This window comes from Lissotriton vulgaris, chromosome 9, assembly GCF_964263255.1.
Source record: "Lissotriton vulgaris chromosome 9, aLisVul1.2, whole genome shotgun sequence".
NCBI lineage: Eukaryota > Metazoa > Chordata > Amphibia > Caudata > Salamandridae > Lissotriton > Lissotriton vulgaris.
In genome coordinates, this window is record NC_141697.1 from 906,186,503 (window position 1) to 906,208,472 (window position 21,970).

The following is a 21,970-nucleotide window of genomic DNA, read 5'->3' on the forward strand; positions in this document are numbered from 1 at the left end:
GGTGGAACTGTGTCGGTGGAGCTGTGTGGTGGGTGCATCGGTGGAGCTGGGTGGTGGGTGCATCGGTGGAGCTGTGTCGGTGGAGCTGTGTGGTGGCTGCATCGGTGGAGCTGTGTGGTGGGTGCATCGGTGGAGCTGGGTGGTGGGAGCATCGGTGGAGCTGTGTCGGTGGAGCTGTGTGGTGGCTGCATCGGTGGAGCTGTGTGGTGGTTGCATCGGTGAAGCTGTGTGGTGGGTGCATCGGTGGAGCTGTGTCGGTGGAGCTGTGTGGTGGCTGCATCGGTGGAGCTGGGTGGTGGGTGCATCGGTGGAGCTGTGTGGTGGGTGCATCGGTGGAGCTCTGTGGTGGGTGCATCTGTAGGGCTGTGTGGTGGGTGCCTCGGTGGAGCTGTGTGGTGGGTGCCTCAGTGGAGCTGTGTGGTGGGTGCATCGGTGGTGCTGTGTCGGTGGAGCTGTGTGGTGGGTGCATCAGTGGAGCTGTGTGGTGGGTGCATCTGTGGAGCTGTGTGGTGGGGGCATTGTAGAGCTGTGTGGTGGGGGCATGGTAGAGCTGTGTGGTGGGTGCCTCGGTGGAGCTGTGTGGTGGGTGCCTCGGTGGAGCTGTGTGGTGGGTGCCTCGGTGGAGCTGTGTCGGTGGAGCTGTGTGGTGGGTGCATCGGTGGAGCTGGGTGGTGGGTGCATCGGTGGAGCTGTGTCGGTGGAGCTGTGTGGTGGCTGCATCGGTGGAGCTGTGTGGTGGCTGCATCGGTGGAGCTGTGTGGTGGCTGCATCGGTGGAGCTGTGCGGTGGGTGCATCGGTGGAGCTGTGTGGTGGGTGCATCGGTGGAGCTGTGTGGTGGGTGCATCGGTGGAGCTGTGTCGGTGGAGCTGAGTGGTGGGTGCATCGGTGGAGCTGGGTGGTGGGTGCATTGGTGGAGCTGGGTGGTGGGTGCATCGGTGGAGCTGTGTCGGTGGAGCTGTGTGGTGGTTGCATCGGTGGAGCTGTGTGGTGGGTGCATCGGTGGAGCTGGGTGGTGGGTGCATCGGTGGAGATGTGTCGGTGGAGCTGTGTGGTGGCTGCATCGGTGGAGCTGTGTGGGGGGTGCATCGGTGAAGCTGTGTGGTGGCTGCATCGGTGGAGCTGTGTGGTGGGTGCATCGGTGGAGCTGTGTCGGTGGAGCTGTGTGGTGGGTGCATCGGTGGAGCTGGGTGGTGGGTGCATCAGTGGAGCTGTGTGGTGGGTGCCTCAGTGGAGCTGTGTGGTGGGTGCATCGGTGGAGCTCTGTGGTTGGTGCATCGGTGGAGCTGTGTCGGTGGAGCTGTGTGGTGGGTGCATCAGTGGAGCTTTGTGGTGGGTGCATTTGTGGAGCTGTGTGGTGGGTGCATCAGTGGAGCTGTTTGGTGGGGGCATGGTAGAGCTGTGTGGTGGGTGCCTCGGTGGAGCTGTGTGGTGGGTGCCTCGGTGGAGCTCTGTGGTGGGTGCATCAGTGAAGCTGTGTGGTGGGTGCATCGGTGGAGCTTAGTGGGTGCATTGGGGGAGCTGTGTGGAGGGTGCATTGGTGGAGCTTAGTTGGAGCATCGGTGGAGCTGTGTGGTGGGTGCCTCGGTGGAGCTGTGTGGTGGGTGCATCAGTGGAGCTGTGCGGTGGGTGCATCAGTGGAGCTGTGCGGTGGGTGCATCGGTGGAGCTGTGCGGTGGGTGCATCGGTGGAGCTGTGTGATGGCTGTGGAGTGAAAACTGGAATGTTGCTTCTCTTGTGAACTGGCTTTAATTTCCATCTTTGTTCTACGTGTTACAACTTGAGGCATATTTAAATCAGTTGTGCTAATGTCCGATCCCGGAAACTGCATTGTGCACACTTCTAATTTCAGGGCCTCAAGTAGCAGTCACTGTGTTTTATTTGGGAACAACTCGTCTCTGGTGGTTGTTCTCTAGGAAGATAATGCAGAGGTGCGAATGGAGATGTCTGGAGTGAATGGGACGAAGGGCTGTTTTTTTTTTCTTCTTCAATTTGCATCACGGGACCTGTGTATTAATGTCAACCTTTTTGTTGCCTCGCGAATGAGGTTGATTTCATCACATACATTCAATGAGGACTAAACCTCTTTAGGAAGGTGTTGCAGGTTTGCAAAAATGGTTACCCATATTGAAGTCTTTAGAAGCATGGTGCTTTGTAGGATGGCGAAAATCACTGAAAAGCGGACATCATCCAAATAAGGGTAAGTTAACAAGCATGCGTCTGCATGTATGGCAAAGTTACGTTTGAGACTGCGAAGAAAAACCTCACTGAATGAGAGATCAAATGAGCATAGGCGTTGTTGCTCTGTATGGGAATTGTGCTCTGGCAGGGGCAGCCAAGGCTTTCGTAATCTACAAAACAAGAGTTAATTGATTTGGGTAATAACTGTCAATCGTTTAACAGCAAAAGAGGCCTGATCTGGTATTTGCCTGGAGCCTTGCAAATGGTGGCCATAAAGTCTCCATGGTTAGATTGATATATTTTTGCTATGTTGTTTCTTCGTGTCCATGGTTGCCTGTTTGTATGTAGGCCCAGGCTGCAGAGTCTAGAGACTGCATTACTGCCTGTGTAAATCGACTCTCCCTGTTGCCGAGGGCCTCTGTTGCAAAGCTGTGCCAGGGGCTCGGCCTCGGCGCTGGGAGGGAGGGAGGGAGAGAGGAAGGAGGGGTAGATAGAAATGCAAGGCCGCAAATTAAAAAAACAAGCATTGGTAAATGCATTGTAAAAAAAGCGGAATGAAGTCCCAGGCATCAGAGCTAGGGAAAGTTTAGTGTGCAGGCCAGGGAACGTTAAGTAAACGAGTCTGGGAGAAGGCAGACAAGCCCTCGGCATTGCCGTGGTGGGGCGGGGGGGGGCGGGGAGAGGCAAGAAGGGAAGAATAGGGGAGAGTAAGGGTGACGAGACGCACGCGGAGCAGCAGCCTTTGATGTGCCGGCCGGCCGTGGGCAGTGAATAATTAGGGGAGGAGAAATGCCAGAGCACACACTGGGGTAAGCTTGTGGAGGGAGGCTGGTGGCTTTGATGCTGTGCACGCGCTTTTTCACGGGCACAGCATCAAATCGCACGCGCTTTTTCATGGGCACAGCATCTAATCGCCCGTTTAGTTAAGCTCTGGATAAGCCATAATATGTCTCGACATCTGCAATGCTTGCGCATTGTCAGAGGTCGAGCCCTAAAAAAGACCACTGAGTCTTTTTTTACGTGCGTGCATGCATCTACGTAATGAGACAGATGCTTTTTTCCCTTTCATTTTATCAGCCAATCAAATATTGTTTGGAAAGTGGTGGGGGTAAGCAACGAGAAAGCAAAGAAGCAACGGGCGAAAGTGGGAAGGGAGGACACCGGGGCATGGGGGTGCGCACGCAGTGAGGGACTCAAACCACACAGATGGTGCTGCTGAGGGTTAAGCAACGTGGATGGTACAGGCCGAGGAGAAACTAAATGGAAAGGAGAGCAACATGAAGCACGGATGGCATCGGTAAGAAAAGTAAGCAGGCAAGAAAGCAATGAGGGAGCGGGAACACACAAGGGTGAGCACATGATGGAGGGGCAGGGTAGAACCACAGAGGTGAGAGAGCAGCGCACAGAGGGGGAGAGATGAGGTTTAGTGAGACAGATAACATGCACTCTCCTGGAGTGCTAAAACAAAAAGAAAAAAAAAGTAGCGCTGAAATAGCGAGCAGTGTAAGGACCTGCTCCATGGGATAAACAAACTTAAAAAGAGCAGGAAAGCGCGCACATGCTAGTAGGAAGTAAGCAAATAAGAGAGAGAATAAGTCGGCCCATGGTAAGCGAATGGCAGGGTACAAGCTCACTGTAAGTTAGCAATACATCTTGCAACAGAGAGTGAAAGCGCTGCCTTGTAGGCGAAACCTATTGTGGCGGCTACAAGTCAGTCCATTCACACTGGATGGATCCAAAGTAAAGGAGTAACAAACAGTTTGAAAGGTAAAACACCATCCAAGTCTATTTGAAAGAGGGAATCTCGTGACACCTGCTTTCTTCAGTAAAGCCTGGCTGATCCTGATAAGAGCCAGGCACCCAGCACAAGTAAATCAACTCCTTAGGTATAAATTGATGAATAAAGTATGCAAAACGAAGACGGGAACACTCGTATTTCCTCAATTAAGGTGGATGGAACTCTTAATCGACATGCAAAACTTCAAATTAATTGGCAAAGAGTCTGTTTTCTGGAGTCCTAAACTTAAGGATTAGTAAAATTGTCTGCAAGGAAATATATAGGGCATACAAGACTATTTCCTTTAGACAGTTGTACCGGTTCTTACAACGTCTCTATCTTCAAGCACTATCTAAAAGCCTACAGAGCCTCAAGCAATCTCAGAATGGCAAGTAACTCTGAATTATAAGAATGCAATATGAAGTCAAATATCACCGGGTCCGGCGGCTGCTGGACGAGAGCTCCCGCTCCTCGGGACTCTCCGGGGCCGAGGAGGGACGTTCTCTTTCCCCGGGGCTCCTCCTGTGCAAGCAGATCAACTCCCCTGCACCTTCGGACGGCGGCACTTCTCCGGTCTCCCTTTTCGGCATGGGAGACCGGAAACATCGACGGCGGCAATCTCGCTGGCACTTCTCCGGTCTCCCTCTTTGGCATGGGAGACCGGCAACGTCCTCCGCATCTCCCGGGGCTCCTTCCAGGCCACGGGAGCCCCGCGGGCGCCGCCATACTTCCTTCTTCCCCCGGGCTGCGGGGGGCGGGCACTTCCGGCCGGCCGCGCTAGGATTGGCCGGCCGGCCGGTCACTTCCGGGTCGCCGCGGGCAGCGCGGCGGCCCGTCTCTAGCTCAGGCAGGCGGGCTGGGGACGGGAGGGTAGAGGAAGGAGGGAGACTGGATGGAGGCGAGCTGGGAGTGAGAGTGCAGGGAGGTGGGAGGTTACAGGGCAGAGGAGCGCGCAGAGCGAGAAGCGCCGAGAGGGAGAGACCAGGGGGAGGGGAGTCTACGGGGAGCGGGCCTGGCTGAGACAACAGGAAAGCACGGTCACCAGCGGGAGGGGGGCGGGAACGGGGACGGGAGACGCTGCGAGCAGGAGAGGGGGTGGGAACAGCGGGAAATTAAAGCAAGCACTCACCTGGACTTGTTCCGGGTGCCTTCAATGCCGGACCGGATTCGGGGGCGTTCCCGGCTTTCGGCTGACGTCGCGTGACGTCGGCAAAAGCCAAAGAATGTCGGGAACGCCCCCGTGTCTGGTCCGGCATTGACGGACAGGCCCCTCATCCAATGGCTAGGCTCCATTTATGGAGCCAGCCAATGAATGACGAGGGCTGACCCAAAGCCACACTACAGTTCTCATCAGGTTTTCGCCTGCGCGAAAAAGATGCGCAGAGCGCATCTTTTTGGCGAGGCAAAACCTAAACAAGTGTGGGGTATAAAAGAGATCCCACAAGGGAGGGTAGCTATGGATCATCTCAACATGTGGGATTCCTTCGTAGGTACAAAGGTGTATTAATGTTGACAATAAGTTCAGAACAAACCCACAAAGTCATAATACAATTAAAACTATCAAACTAAATATATCAATATCAGAAAACCATTTGATATAACATTTCAAGTATATTCGGTTTAATGATAGGTCTATTTTCTTAATTGATTAGTAAAGAATATATAAATCTCCATTATAAAACAATGTATTCACTGAATCTCACCGTAACATATCATATCTTCCAACGCATTCATTAAAAGATTAAAGTCCTTTAAACATGTAAATATGCTACACTTTAAAAAAAAGAAAGATGTTTTAGATAAAAACTGATAAAGGAATACAAATTTCGTTTATTAAAGAAAATTGTACAAGGAAATTTCAATCACATGCTTACAAATCTAGAAATATAATATTTGTATGCCCCTGTACCATGCTCCTATTAAAAAACTGGTATGCACTGAATAACAGAAATCGGAAACAACCTCATGCATCTTCCTCAGATACAGAGCTAATCACATACCACTACTGACCATCAAGCTTTACATGTTTCGAGTCAGTTTGCCATGATTTCTTTTTAGCAAGGCCCGTCATATCCAATTCTCTGTTCCTCTGCTTTTTAAATTTCCTTTTACAATGTCTTTAGTTGCATATATTTTGTACAATTTGTAAGTAGGTCTACCAATTCACATCCTCGCCATCAAGCAGGGTTCGTGCCTGCTAAAAACAGGGCCATCTTTAAACATCTAACATTGTCCCTTTCTGCAGGGTTATCCACAAACTTTTTGCATTCATCCGCCTATTTTTCTGATCGTCCTCTGTTGGCTTTGGGACAATTTACCACTGCTAATCAATGCTAAAATCCATGTCCTTTCTACTATAAACATGGTATGATTGGTTTACACTGGTTCGGCATATCTGATTTACTTGAAAGTACCTTGTAATGTGTATCTCATATACCCAGGATCTGTAAATGAAATGCTACTAGATGGCCTGCAGCACTGCTTGCGCCACCCACTGAAGTAGCCTTGGCATTTAATACTACTTTCCAAGCCTTAAACTCTAATTTTATTATACATAGCCCCCCCTAAGGAAGGCCCCAGGTAGCCTATGGCCAGGGTGCTGTGTAAGTAAAAGATAGATCATGTTCCTCCATATGTGGCATGTCCCAGTAGTGAGAAACAGCATATTCAGTTTGTCACTGCTATGACGCCTACTTCTTTCATGGGCTAGCATTGTAAATTCCCTTGTATACTTTTAAGTGGTAATTCTTGATAAGAAAGGAGTGGCATTGCAAGGTTTGGTATGTTTAGAATAGTGGGGATAAATCCTACTTACTGGTGTGGTTGACTTTTACATTACTATTTTAGAAATGCCACTTTTAGAAAATAAATTACATCAATTGTCTTTCATTGCTTGTCCCACATTAAATAATCAAGAACACATAAGAAAAATCATCCATTATTAAACAAAATACCAAAACAAACAATCAAGACATGTAATTGGATATGAAAAACAAGTGTGACCGTAACAACAGTATGTTCAAAGCGGGGCGATATTTAAAGGTTTGTGACATTCTGTTCACTGGGATTATTTAATCATGTTCATGCCGAGCGTGCCTCTCGAAAATATATTAAAACAAAGTTACTTCAATTCGGCGGCAGCACTGGCAGAATATTTAGGCTGGAGGTGTAACGGACTGATCGTCACATTGTATCTGCTATCGTTTAGACCCACAACGAGATACTACATTAATAACATCTTCAACACTAGTGTTCTACAGTTCTGGTGGCCTGAGGAGAACACCCAAGTGAAGTTGAATTTGAAAGACTTTTGTAGCTTATAGGAACTGGGGAGTGTGTCCAAGAAAAAAAAAATAGGCATTAAGAAAACTGCCGGAAGAAATAACTGAATGGTCAGATCCCTAGGGTAAGCCTTAAATTGATTTAAATGTTGAGATGACCCCCCTACAAAAAGTAGGGGTTTGATAAGGATGTCTGAGTACTATACCCCTTGGGTGCTGTAAAATTCAGAACTGTGAAAAGTACAATTATATATCTTGATTGTTTGTTTTGATTTTGTTTAATAATGCATTATTTTGCTTATGTATTGTTGTTTATTTAATGTGGGACACGCAATGAAAGGCAATCTATGAATTTCATGTTGTTCCTCTGTTGATGACAGTTGTATGTAAATTGAAAAGTCTTTTATGAATCACATTGAAATGAAATAGTGAACACAATAATTGTGTGAGCACTAATTGAAACTATTGTGTTGGTTTAATGAAGTCAGCATTGGCGTTTGACGTTTATAAATACTTAAAAGATTGTGGACTAGCCTTGCTGATGTTAAATAGGTCCATCCCCTTGCTGTTATTCACTTTTAGAAAGTGGGAATTTCTCTGTACATATGACTGTGCTTTGCAGCCTGACTTAAATACACGTCTGGGCTGGGTGACAGCTACAATTTGTGCATACGTTCTAGACAGACACAATACAAGAAGGGCTAGGTGGGACAGGGGATACATCTGCATACCGATAGTCTTCCTGGGCTGGAAGAGGTGGTTCACACATATCTGAATAGGTGATGTCTTGACCTCATACAAACAGCTGATTTAGCCCCCTACTGGTTGTCTGGAGGCAAGGCTGGGCTAAAAGGGATTGTTACACACTTTTAAAGGGTTCCTTTGAAGTCACCCCTTCATCAAATACATTTTTCACTACAAGTACTGGAGCTCTGATCCCATGTTTTTAGACACTGCGTGGGCCTTGTAACCAGACACTGCTGGCTCTACAATATGCACATTGACTGCTGTGATGTCAGCCAGGAGGAACCGTCAATTGGACTACCTGCTTTGTTGTGCTGGCCAGCTGTCTGCTTACAGCTGAACTGCAGGAGGGATTGCCACACTGCAAAACTGACTTTATGTACTGGTCTGCCTGCCTGCTGCTCCCTTTTGTGCCCCAAATGTCATCCAAGAGCGTGTTGGCTTGCCCCCTGTTCTCTGAGAATCTCAGGACCAGCAAAAATGTCCCCTCTATGCCCTTGCCATGAAACCCTTCACCTGGTGAGTCTGGCACAGGGCTTTTTGCTATGTAAGCGCGTGGCTGACCAAAGTGGAGCTTGAGCTCCAATCCAGTGCTCCATGCTTCTTAAGACCGAGCACAGTCGATTAGGAGGAGAAATAGTGCTGCGCCAGAAGGGATGAGGAGCGAGCAGCACGGCGTCCCCCAGTTATGGCAATCCAGGTCCTGTGGGGTGGTGTAGCTGCACCTCACCCTGCGGGCGCTTCGTCCAAGACGTGGTGCAACCAATAGAGACAGGCGGAGGGCTTTGCACCTGTATTTGGCCACAATCACTTGTTTCAAGGCGTTGTGCAGCCAGAAGACACCGAGGGAGGTCTCTCACGCTCACACTGGGCTACACACATTTATTCCAAAAGAGAGGGAAACTTCAAAGGGACCATAGACTGCTTTCCCCGCTCCTGTGCCGGAGGAGTCCAGTGGTGGATCCCTGGTGGGGATCGTTGCCTACGCCCATCGTAATACCCTAAAGAGGAGGGAATGTACTTTTCTTCTAATTAGCCAGGAGTTATATGAAGGTATCAGATAAGGCGTAGTAGCACAAAGGTTCTCCTGTGTCATACATTCTGCTCTGGATGCAATCGATGTACTAGGGTTCACTGAGATGACAGTTTAACACATAATAGGAGCTTGAGTGCGCGGAGCCTATGTGTTCACTGCAATTTTATGCGGTTTCCCCTGAACATCCTCCATTATTTGCAAACTTTCTAGGACATGACATTTTTAGGCCGATAGTGATCAGGATAACGGGTACTCTCTAAATATATATCCAATAGATATGTATTGTTTTTTGTATGCTTCTCTCCTAGAGAGCCACATATCAGAATATAGTGGGCACAATATCTCACACACAAACAATGCTACACAAACATTCATAACTAAATGCAAAGATACAAATCTTTCTCGACTCCCATCACTGAGAACTTTCTGAGCCTACATATTACTACATATCAATCAATAGTACACGTTAGACAACACCTGGCATCATCATGCCCACAACACAGCTCCAACTCATTTCGATCGCTAATCATCAGCTATTCCAAAGGCATTTTAAAATCAAGTCGGAGTTATACTCCACCATACATGAACAGAACACAGACACAATCTCTACACCCTAATGGGCACAGCACAGATTCTATAGTTGGATGAGCACTGCAACCTTAACAGTAAATTCATATGAACCTATATTCATACTTCCAAATACACCCAAAGTATATCTTAGACACAGCTCCTGGCAACATCATGCATTTAACACTGCTCCAAGCTACATAGCACGCTAAATGTTTTATCTCATACACAGACGAAGATATATTTATGCTTCACCAGATCAAGAAATGTTAGCCCAGCAAGGCAGGAAGTGCATAGTGAGGTTACCTATAGGGTATGGTGGAGTAATGTGCTCAACCTGCTGTGGATCTCAGACCCTTCTAGTCCCTTACTTTTTGTTAGGTTTTGCCTGGCGAAAGCTGCGCTCTGCGCAGCTTTTTCGCTCAGGCGAAAACCTAATGACTATAGTAGGGGAGACAGGAACGGCCCCCGTCTTCCATTGGCTAGCTCCATAAATGGAGGCTAGCCATTGGAAGACGGGCCTGTCCGTCAATGCCGGACCAGATTCGGGAGCGTTCCTGAGAATTTTTGGCTTTTGGCTACGTCACGCTACGTCCGCCGAAAGCCGATTCTCGGGAACGCCCCCGAATCTGGTCCGGCATTGCCGGCACCTCCCTTCCTGCTCGGGACGCGCTGCTATTGGTTTCAACTGACGTATATTATTGGACCAGCTGAAGACATGAGTTCATAGCGAGTTGTCTACCTCTAATTCTGAATACAGACTTTCAAATTCCCCCGTGAGACATCAGCCCAAAAACACGATGATAAAAGAAGGCTTTAAATTCAGCATCCCTGTGAGTGTATCCTTGGATCGGTGAAAGCCTGGATGTGGGTGGGTACCTGCTGAGCCCTGGTCCAGGACGGGTCTGTCCAGTGGGCACTGAGTGTTGGTCTGTCCTCTCCAGAGAGGGGGGCAGCATCCTCCGTTATTTGAAGGTGGGGGTGTGTGTGGGGTGGGGGTGCTGGCGAGCACTGATCAGCCTTTGATAACAGCTGGCTAGGACAGAGGCATCTCGTATTCGGTGTTCAATGCAAATATTCTGGTGTGTGGTATGGAAATGTACAGTCAGTGTAGCAAGTAGCAAATGCAGGCGCAGAACAGCGCTACTGCTCGCGTTACCACATTTAAACCTGTGTGCAAATCACCAGCGCGCGGGCGGCTCGAGTCCTCCCACAAACACCGCGAGGCACCGAACCAGCCCAGGATGAAGGCGCGAGACGGCGGCTCCCCACCGGCGTGTGACGTCAAGGGCTCACACTGAGAGCCTGCCGTGGAATGGCGGCCGGGGGAAAGAGCTTCAGCCCCCCAACCCCCCCCCCATCGGCGGAAACTGTGACTCTTATTATTATTACGACTATGTTATTACTATCGTTATTCTTGCTGATGTTTTGTTAGGTTACGTGATGTTACTATTAACGTTATTAAATACGTTCCTGTTATTATTAACGCACTCTCAATATTAGTCATCGTGTTGGTATGAGTGTCGCTACTGGGACCGTTACTGAAAGTGTTCGTTTTGGTATTGTATTAATATTGTTATTATTATTGTTGTTTTTATTAGTACTAATAATAAGTATGTTGTTGCTCTTATTCTTTTAATAGTAAAATACAACAGCAACAATAACAACAATAATAAGATTAGTAATAATAACAATAGTAATAATAACAATAGTAATAATAACAATTAATAATAGTAATAAATAATAATAGTAATCATCATCACCATCATAATGATAATAATGATACTACACTTGTCGTGTTCCAGTGCGTGTTTCCAGTGCCGGAGTCTATGGCCTGGCTCTGGGCGGGCAGCGCATAGATTTTCCAGCGGGGTCCGAGGGCTCAGGAGGGGTGTTTAACTCTTTTGATTTTTTTGCTAGGGTTGCGAGGGGGCCAAAGAGGGTGCGGAAAGCGACACTCAGCCAAGATCTGCCACTCTGTAGGAAACAGATAGTAAAATAAACACACTGTCCAACAGATGGCAGACATCGAACTAAACAGCGAAAAATAGGCAGATAGATAGATAGATAGATAGATAGATAGATAGATAGATAGATAGATAGATAGATAGATAGATAGATAGATAGATAGATAGATAGATAGATAGATTCTTCTATAAACATGCTTCTTACTCCAACAATGCTATCCTCTCTGGAGAGCAGGGTGTATTCCAGCTGTCTCTCGCCACTAACGTGATGAGACTAGGCTTGGTTTTCAACAACTCAGTGTTAGTGGACAGAGTTTGCACTAATCCTTGCATGTGCAATTCAAACATGATTTCTGGGCGTAGTGCTAAAAAAACGAATAGATAAAAGTTTGGAATTCCCACGATATTCGAACCCTGCCTTATTTAAGTAGCATTCGTTTCATATATCAAAATGAGTGAGTGTGGTGTGTGTGAGTACAACTATAAAAACAAGCATGTGCATTTACATTTGTATTTTTATTTCAATAGGCTTAACTTATTCGTGCATCATGCATGCCTCTGCACGTGTTTTTTTTTAAAGAAAAGTTTAGGTGTTTATAGTCAACATGTGAAATAATATTTATGTTGTCAGTTCTGTGGTATTCAATTGGCTATGACACTTTCTGGGTCCATTTTACGCCCGTTTTCTGACCAGAGTAATCCAGTTGCGTCCAGTGGAACACGTACCTGCAAAAGAAGCAGAAAAACCTCGGAGAAAAAAAGATAACCACTAAAATGTAGGCCGAGTAGTTCTTAAACTGTAATTTAGGTCACATTCAGCACAAACACACGTCAGACGTAGTCCAAAAAGAACATCCTTAAACTTACTTCCCCCAAGGCTCAAGTCGCTGCGTATATTATTTCATATTTCTACTTGAGGTACCGTTGTATACCACGCCTTAAAAAACATAATTTCATAGGAAAACACTATATGATCACTGATTTCGTTATAGAATGTTTACAGCTACATTATGAATCAAACGTGTGTCATTATTTTCAGCCTGAAAAAATAGAGCTTCGTCTTACTGCAAAAACGGTTTTTTGTCACTAAAATTATAGGAGGGCTCAGAAGGCATTTATCCCAGCACCACAAAATGTGGCACGGGTGGGAGGCAAGGACCTCAGGGCATGGGCACGTGTGCGTGCTCGTGCACATTATTTGCGTCATTCTAAATTTGATTAGTATGTTTGAAACTATAGCTTAAACCTTTAAAAATATTTTAAAATCTGAATAGCAAAAATGTGTGCTTACCTGCATTTGTTATGCCGCGCATGTTTTTTAAGTAATTATTATTTATATTGTTATACGGCGCTATTTTGTAGATTTACCGAAAGTAGGAAATGTTACCTGCCCCTGGCGATTACTAACTGGGATTCTCGTGCTATACAATACGCGTTGATGTTGCGTGCGCCATCACTACTGTAGGACCTCACTGGACCTGACAAACCGATCTCTCACGCACTAAGCAGGGTCAATGGCCCGTTATTTTAACGCACTCCCTCCCTGCCCCCTCGCCTCCTCCCCCCAACACACACACCTCACCCCCGCCAAATGCCTCAAATCTACTATCACCCATAGCTATCAGACTGAATTTACCTTTGAGTACAATAAATCAAAAAATGGAAACGATTGCCCAAGCCCCGCCCCGTCTCTGCCCACCCTAACGACTTCCCGTGCTGTTATTGCTGAGGGCGCCAGAGGAGCCGAGCTCTGGGAAAGCGCGGAGGCCGCGGTGGCACCCACGTGCGAGATGCCAGGAAAGAGGGCAGGCAGCGCTGGGAGGGGTCATAAAAAGAGTAGCCACATCTGCAAACACTGTCTGCTTCATGAGCAGAAAGAGCTAAACACAGTACGGAACGTATCAAACGCACCCACGGAGTCCCCACACATCACAGAGAGATTCATAGCACCACCGATGCACAAGCCGATCACAAGTAAAACACCCGTAAACACGGGTTTCACTAATTACAGAATACACACATCACACATTTAACAAACACAGTACACACATAGCAGCATTAAACAAACAAGTCACACGCATACGTCAAACAAATACAAAAGGAAAAGGACAACAGAGCATATATACTTAGCACGAGATATCTTCCATCTGCTCTCTCTCTCCCTCCTTCTTGCTTATGCCTTACCTCCTACCTTCCTTTTACTTCCTGCTTTCTCTCTCTCCTGTTCTTACTCCTGCGTCCTCTCTTCATCTCCCTCCTCATCTTGGCTTCTTTTTCTATCTTTTACTCTTTCTGTTTTCTGCCTTCTCACTCCATTCTGCCCTTACTTTTCTTCCTGCCTTCCCTCTCTCTTGATCTCTCTCATGCGTCCTCTCTCCTCCTCCTTATCTATCATGCTTCTCTCTCTTGCACTCTGTCGCGTGCCTTTCCTCTCTATTTGCCTTCTCTCACTCTCTTCTTTCAGTCACCAACTCTCTCTCCTTCTTTTCTTGCACTCTCTATTTCCTATTGCCCTTTCTTTGCCCCTCTCTCCTTTTTCATCTCTCTCTTCTTCCTACCCTTCATTTTCATCTCTCCATTTCTCTCTCCTTCTTGTCTTTCTTCACAATTAACTCTGAGGGCCTGATGTACATTGCCAGACAAGGGGGGGGGGCTCTCTGTGTGTGGGCGAGGGCTTTCAGTGTGTGGGGGCGAGGGCTTTCAGTGTGTGGGGGCGAGGGCTTTCAGTGTGTGGGGAGGGGCTCTCAGTGTGTGGGGGAGGGGCTCTCAGTGTGTGGGGGAGGGGCTCTCAGTGTGTGGGGGAGGGGCTCTCAGTGTGTGGGGGAGGGGCTCTCAGTGTGTGGGGGAGGGGCTCTCAGTGTGTGGGGGAGGGGCTCTCAGTGTGTGGGGGAGGGGCTCTCAGTGTGTGGGGGGGGCTCTCAGTGTGTGGGGGGGGCTCTCAGTGTGTGGGGGGGCTCTCAGTGTGTGGGGGGGCTCTCAGTGTGTGGGGGGCTCTCAGTGTGTGGAGAAGGCTCGCAGTGTGTGGAGAAGGCTCGCAGTGTGTGGGGAAGGCTCGCAGTGTGTGGAGAAGGCTCGCAGTGTGTGGAGAAGGCTCGCAGTGTGTGGAGAAGGCTCGCAGTGTGTGGAGAAGGCTCGCAGTGTGTGTGGGGGGCTCGCAGTGTGTGGGGGGGCTCGCAGTGTGTGGTGGGGCTCTGTGTGGGTGTGTGTTGGGGGGGCTCTCTGTAGGTGTTTGTGGGTGTCATTTGCGAAAGATAAAGCTAGTGGCATTGCAAATGACAATGCCAATTATTTATGTTAAAAAAAAACATAAATAAAAATAATGTCAAGAGCATTGCCAATAGCTCAAACTTTAACAAAGGCAAAACCATTGCATTATAAATGCTTGTTGCTGTGTGCAATCCAGCTCCCTCCTGCTGCAGGTTCCCTCCAATCCTAAACGTTCTCATTCCATTATAATCATAGTTGCCAACTGTCCCGTTTTTTTCTGAGACAATCACGGCAAGTTGAAGACTGTCTCGGGTAATTCACTATCCCGGGACAGTCGCAGCAATTACACTTCTAGCCCTGCCAAGTGTGACACATCTTGCGTTAGTAACGCATTTTAAGTCACTGTACTGCATTAATACAAGTAAAAGGATTGTCACGCAAATCAGCTTAAAAAAACGAGTTGATTACCTTATAACTGTAGAATCTGTTGTTTTTCGTTAAGCTACAGTGACTCAAGGCAGGCGATTCACAGCAGCCAATCCATGTCGACTCAAGGCAGGCGATTCACAGCAGCCAATCCATGTCGAGTTAAGCTTCAATCGGGCAGCTTGTTACACTGATTGGGCTGTTTTTTGGTGGCAATACCCAACGTAGGCTACTTGCCTACCTCCCCTTGCACTACCGGTCAGCATTAGTAGTTTGCACATGCGTGCAGCCATAAGGCTAGCTGCCCACCCACAAGGTTATTGCTGCCAGGCGGCAAGTGCAGTGTTAGTGCCCATGAACGAAGTTCAGCAGTGACCTCATTTGTGAAGTGGCAGTGACAAAAAGGCTCCAGTCGGTGCAAGCAGGATCATATTTTAATTTCAAATTCCTGCAGCAGCCAGACAGGGGCCACCAAAAATTGCTGCTGCCAGAACTAAATGAAAGGATAAGGAGGGTCATCGGGGACCTCCTCGACACATACTGCCTCACCCTACTCTTGGGGGTTGTCGCCAGGGGGTTGGCTGTGTCCACTGGCGTAAAGAAACTTGAGGTGGCCCCCCTGAAAGGCACGTGGGGGGGGCCCTCCGGGCTCAATTAGGAGCTCTACAGCCAGAGTGCTGTGCTGAGGGGGCCCCCTGGAGCTTGGGGCCCCCTCACTGCGGGGGCCTGTGTTACGCCCCAGGCTGTGTCGAGTATGTAAAGGCATAGGCCCTATGCCTTTACACACACATGAGAAATGGAAGGGGGTCACAGAGATTATTTGCATTAATATTAGTGAGCTGCTGTTCTGTTGCAAATATTGAAACACGTCATCACTATCCATGAATATTACAGATGGAAACACATTTTGAATTTTGGAGGAATGGCTGTGCACTGTCAGTGACCTAGTCAAAGAGGGCATGAAACAGCTGAAACTGGACCATATATTCAAAGCCGTTCCTAACAGGGGCCGGGGACCCCCTGAATATGTTAGGTCTAGGGCCCCCAAAATCCTTAACCGCATCGCTGCTGCGGCGATTTTTGCGCTGTGCGGCTTTTTTCATTTTACCGCGTTACATGACGAGCTCAGCTCGTCATCAGCACACGCCACCCGTGGCTGGACGGGAAAAAAGGGACGTACAATTAGCCAAATGCAGGGGGTGGGTGTTTCTACTTGATCTGGGGTGAACAGGGGGTCTAGGCAAAGCCTCTGGGTAAAAATAGCTTAGATTTCGTGTGGTAATACCTCCTTCCTTATTTCCTGAGTACCAGTCACTTATATATGATACGACTCTGTGGTCTTTAAAATTAATAATTACAATATCTCCATCTATATCTTTCGGACGAAGACCCACCCAATTGCATCTTCTTACCGAGATAATTTCTCCATTTAAGTGAGCAATGAGGGGTCTATTTCCTTTCAGCCACAAGATGACTTTATTGTTCAGGTTTACATTATGTTCCAGGTTTCCATTTGTGATCGGGGGGACACCAGTTAAAAGGATCACAAAGTGTGCCGAGTCAGGGGGTAAGTCCACTGTGTTTCTACGATTTAGTGTTACTTTTTGGTTTGTGTTTTTTGTTTTGTCTACCCCTGGGAACATAGTTGCCTTATTTGTAGGTGGAATTAGTTTATTTGGTGCCGTCACGGGCTTCTCTTTAACTGACTTGGGTACTAGCGTCGGTTTAGTTGATGTTTGGGGAGCTTTAGAGTTGTTAGAAGTTATGTTTCCATTTTTCTTTTGGGGTTTACTTGAGATCATAGTAGTGGTACTAGGCTGATCTTTCGGTTGGGAGTGGACCTTGGAATTCGTTAAGTGGGGAATTATGGTTGGATTAGCTGAGGCTAAGAGGCTATCCATTTTTTCCCCCAGAATCCTAACTCTCTCCATTAATGGGAACATATATGATTTTAAAAATTTATCGAGGAGTTCAATATGCTCTTTATTAAACATGAGAGGCATTTCTTCAAGGAGGGAAGGTATGAGGTGGGTACCTGGTGGTACCTCCCTCACAGGAAGTTCATTTGGTTTGGTATTGGGATTAACTAGAAGGGGAGAGGAGCCCTGATGGTTTGGGGCTTTTCTTTTAACACCACCCTTTTTCCTTTTTTTCCTTGGCGGGGAACAAACAACCCTACGTAGATTCATGGTCTTAATTCCGGTATCACTCTTAGTATTTTGTGGAATTTTCTCAGTAGGAACTACGCTATCTATAGTGTGATTAGTAAGAGTTGAATGAAGTTGTGGGGCTATGAACGGGGCAACAGGGGTATTTAGGTAAATAAGGCTATTGGAAGCAGTAGGAGGGCTATTTATATTGCCTTCACTATTTATAGCAGAGTGAGCGGAAGATGTGTTATGGGCGCGGAAGATACTAGGGATTTGATCAGTGCTAAATAGATCAATATCTCTGTCCAGCCTACCAATACTGCCCAAATCTTGTGTGTTATTTAGATCTGGGGGGGGGGGGTCATTGTTTTTTTTAAGTTGTTCTATAGAGCGACGACGCTCAGCACGTTTCTCCGCTAGTGAGATTTCTTTATCTATTTCCTTGTTAGCCTTCTCAAAAGTATTTATCGAGAGGCCCAAGGATCGAAACTCCTACACAGGGAGGTAGTGAGCTAGACATACCTGGGGGAGACCCTAACATATGAGGTACCCCAGGAGCTGACTAAACAGAACACAGCAGTAGGCAAAATGAGAAAAAAAGAAAGAAAAGAAGAAAAGAAAAAAAAAAATAGAAAATATTAGGGACCGGGCCCAGCCCAGCCTCCTTGGCCTCCGACGGCCACAGACGGTCCCGCCCTTGTCCCGGGCTTCTCCTGGCGCACTCCCGCTCGCTCTCGCGCTGCGGGGATTATGCTTTCCCTTAATAGGGAGGTGATGGGCGGGGTGGGCGTGGCGATCAGGGAGAGCAGCCCAGGTGTTGATGATTGGGCTCGCAGGGACTCCTGGCAGTGGAGTCCCTGCTTTCTTGCTCGCAGCCCCGATCAGGTAACGCTCGTAGGAGGTGAGAGCAGCCCCTCCTCTTTGATGGCTCGCACAGAGTCTGGTGCGCTGCGGGACCCGCACAGCGGGTCCGGCGAGTTGCTGGCACAGATGAGGGTCAAAACACCACAAAGCCTGTCCGCACACAAGGAGTCTTTCCGTGTCAATCAGTATCCCATGAATCAGCTCCAGGCGTCCGCTTTCACCTCCGTAGGCAGGGGGGGCGTGGCGATCAGGGAGAGCAGCCCAGGTGTTGATGATTGGGCTCGCAGGGACTCCTGGACAGTGGAGTCCCTGCTTTCTTGCTCGCAGCCCCTATCAGGTAACGCTCGTAAGAGGTGAGAGCAGCCCCTCCTCTTTGATGGCTCGCACAGAGTCTGGTGCGCTGCGGGACCCGCACAGCGGGTCCGGCGAGTTGCTGGCACAAATGAGGGTCAAAAACACCACAAAGCCCGTCCGCACACAAGGAGTCTTTCCGTGTCAATCAGTATTCTTTACCTCACTCAGCCACCCCAGTTCAGACATGACCATATGCAAATCAGTCTGACCCTGTGCCTTATGGGAACAGTCCAGCCCGAACTGCCAAGCCATGTCTTCCCTGGACCAGAAACAAGCATCCTGGGACCGGTTTCGGATTCATAATCCTCATCAGCCAGGCTATCTTGAAACCAGTGGCCAAGTGAACAAGGGACTCACGTCTGAGCATACCCTGCCTACTTAGGGCAAACAAAGCGAAACAAAACGGGATGATGGACGGAGCGTTTGAGCAAATCAAACACTCACCCCCAGTCAACTGATCTGGGTTTAATCCATCACCATTCTTTAGCTCACTCAGCCACCCCAGTTCAGACATGGCCATATGCAAATCAGTCTGACCCTGTGCCTCATGGGAACAGTCCAGCCCGAACTGCCAAGCCATGTCTTCCCTGGACCGGAAACAAGCATCCTGGGACCGGTTTCGGATTCATAATCCTCATCAGCCAGGCTATCTTGAATCCAGTGGCCAAGTGAGCAAGGGACTCACGTCTGAGCATACCCTGCCAACTTAGGGCAAACAAAGCGAAAGAAACTGTACTGGGGTGAATGTATGACATTGTTCTGCATTCTGTCCATCACCTGTGGTTTTTGCATTTGTCACCCTGAGCGGGATGGGTATGCTCAGACGTGAGTTCCATGCACTCCACACCACTGGATTCAAGTAAGCCGGGCTGAAGATGGCTGGAATGCCAGAAACCGGTCCTCAGAAGCTTGTTTCCGGTCCAGGGAAGGCATGGCTTGGCAGTTCGGGCTGGACTGTTCCCATGAGGCACAGGGTTAAACTGATTTGCATATGGCCATGTTTGAACTGGGGTGGTGTGGAGTGCAAAAAAACGATGGATTTGGGCCCAGATCTCTGTACTGGGGTGAATGTATGACATTGTTCTGCATTCTGTCCATCACCTGTGGTTTTAGTATTTTAGGTAGGCAGAGTTAAATTATGCTAATTATGTGGGTAGGACGAAGTGTGCGGAGCTTGGGGGAAGTGGGCATAATACACTTTTCACTAGTGGAGAAGTTACGGCATGACGTCATGCCAGGTTAGTGTTGTAGGTGAAGGGAAATCCTTTAAAGAGAGGCATTTTCCCTCTGGATTTCCCTTCTCTTTTTGAAAACTCAGGAGCAGCAACATTGTCTTGGTGTCTGCCAGGGCTTTAAGTGGAAGCTTTTTCAATATTATATACAACAAGCCATAGTTGCTGCTTATTTATCTTATGCAACTAGCAACCATTGACAAAGGCAACAGTCCTGACTTGTTGTAGGTATGATATTACTTGTTGTGTCATATATATGGATGCAATGACAGAAACAGCAAAATGCAATTCATGTGACACACTATGCTAAGCACAGATTTTTAGCGTACGTCTTTTCAAGTCACGTCGTTAATTACATTGCCCACGCCCCTTTGAGAGACCCCCCAGGTTTTTCATCCCAGTTAAAGCCCTGCTGATAGTTATAAAGCATTTACAGTTGTATTCGGTTTATATTGGATAGTTTCACTCAGAGCAACATAACTATCAATAGGCCTTGCATGACATAACACCACATATGCATGCGATGCAGTTCAGATATGGCAAATGAATAGTTGGCTATTACTATAATGTAAACCTCTCTAAAACCGAATATACATCATTCAACCATGCATACAATACACAGGGCTTAATATCGAATACACCTCTGATGTGCTATAATTGAATGTCACAGAGCACACAATAGTTAAAGTAAGCTTCACCATACAACATCTTCAAGTCAAGGCTACAACAGCGATTAACTACACACCCGGTTAGCGATGAAAACAATGACCAAGGGCAATGAACAATGACCAACCATGTCAATGAGAAAACGTCAAAGGTCTTCGGCATACACATCCATGCACATAATACATTGTGCAAACTATACTTTCATGATAATCCCAGAGCCATATAAAAAGGCAGTTCACTTTCAAATAAATCAATACTGAGATATATTAATGGTAGAAGGCATTGACTACGTTATCAAAGAAAAAAATAGTTGTTATAAAGGCTGATAACATAAGGAAGCCAGGTGGTGCGGAATACCATAAGGGAGCCAAACTGAAGGGGAACCATGTAAGTGACAGCAGAGTGGAGGGGGTCATATGAAGGCAGCGACGAGATGAACCTCGCATGGGACGAACCAGAGGGAAGTTTGGGGTTGGGGGATTGATAAGAGACCAACTGGAAGCGAACCCCGAAAGAGAACTGAACTAGATGGAATACTTAAATAAAGTTCTTAGTACGGAGGGGGCACAATGTAGCAGCTGGGGGAACCCAAGCAAGAGGTGGCAGCCCAAAAAAAAGTGGTTATGAGGCAATACGAAGTAAGTTTATCAGATGAATACACATCAGTGGCCTTCCATGTTTCCTATCCAGAAAGTTCAGTAAAAAATGTGGAAACGTAGTTTTGATTCGGTTTAATTTGACGAATACAGCTGAAGACAGTGAATTGTAAAATGGAACCACAGGGTTGAAAAAGTTGTGGTCGATGACACAGTTGTCTAGTAACCCTAGCTACAGGGTAACATACACCATCCTATACTGCAACATGTAAAGGAAAGAAACCATATTGAATGCAAATATTTGCAAGTGGCACACTATTCTAGAAAATGGAAAACATGTGCGTGGGGAATTAATCATTTTAACACCTCTTCTCTCCCGCCCTTTTAGCCTTCAATTCCACACCCATGCTTACGCTGTCCACAGTAACACTCCATCTTCCAAGCTCCGAGAGAGATCGAACCAATGGGCTCTGCAAAACCAACAGCAAAGACAAAACAGAACCTGCCAGCGCCATCCCGGAACCAACAGCACAGGCAACCCGGAAACTCGGAATAGGCTCAGAAGAGTCAGGATCATAGAGAGCAGTTTAGAGGGATAGAGTAGCCGTCATCATAGAGAGTAGAATAGAGGATGAGCGGCAGTCTGCTCAGCAGCTCGAGCAGCAGTGCCCATGGAGATATGACACGCGAGCAAAGCAACGTGTCCACAGAGATGATGGTATTGGGAGTCGAGAATCAGATCATTAAAGAGGTTATCATGGGAGAAAGGAATATTGATAAAAATGCAGCTATCCATAGATATGAACAGAGGTGGACAACCCAGCAAATTTTAGAGCCGAGCCAGGGTCGGACTTGTCTCTTAAATGTTGAAGAGAAATTTTAATTTTATTAAAGACACGGAGGCTGTTTAAAACCAAGAAATAC

General features: G+C 47.5%; 1 protein-coding gene across 3 annotated transcripts in view; it reads right to left on the reverse strand.

The window, feature by feature from the left end:
* The window catches only part of LOC147692482 (Golgi-pH regulating cation channel-like), a 543,103-nt gene extending 521,486 nt beyond the window's left edge, over positions 1–21,617 (reverse strand). For all 3 annotated transcript variants that reach the window (XM_086938693.1, XM_086938691.1, XM_086938692.1), the window contains exon 1: positions 21,460–21,617. In XM_086938693.1, the coding sequence (XP_086794819.1) occupies positions 21,460–21,561 (102 nt within the window). In that variant the 5' untranslated portion in view covers positions 21,562–21,617. The remainder of the gene's footprint in view (positions 1–21,459) is intronic.
* Between the last annotated feature and the right edge of the window lie 353 nt (positions 21,618–21,970).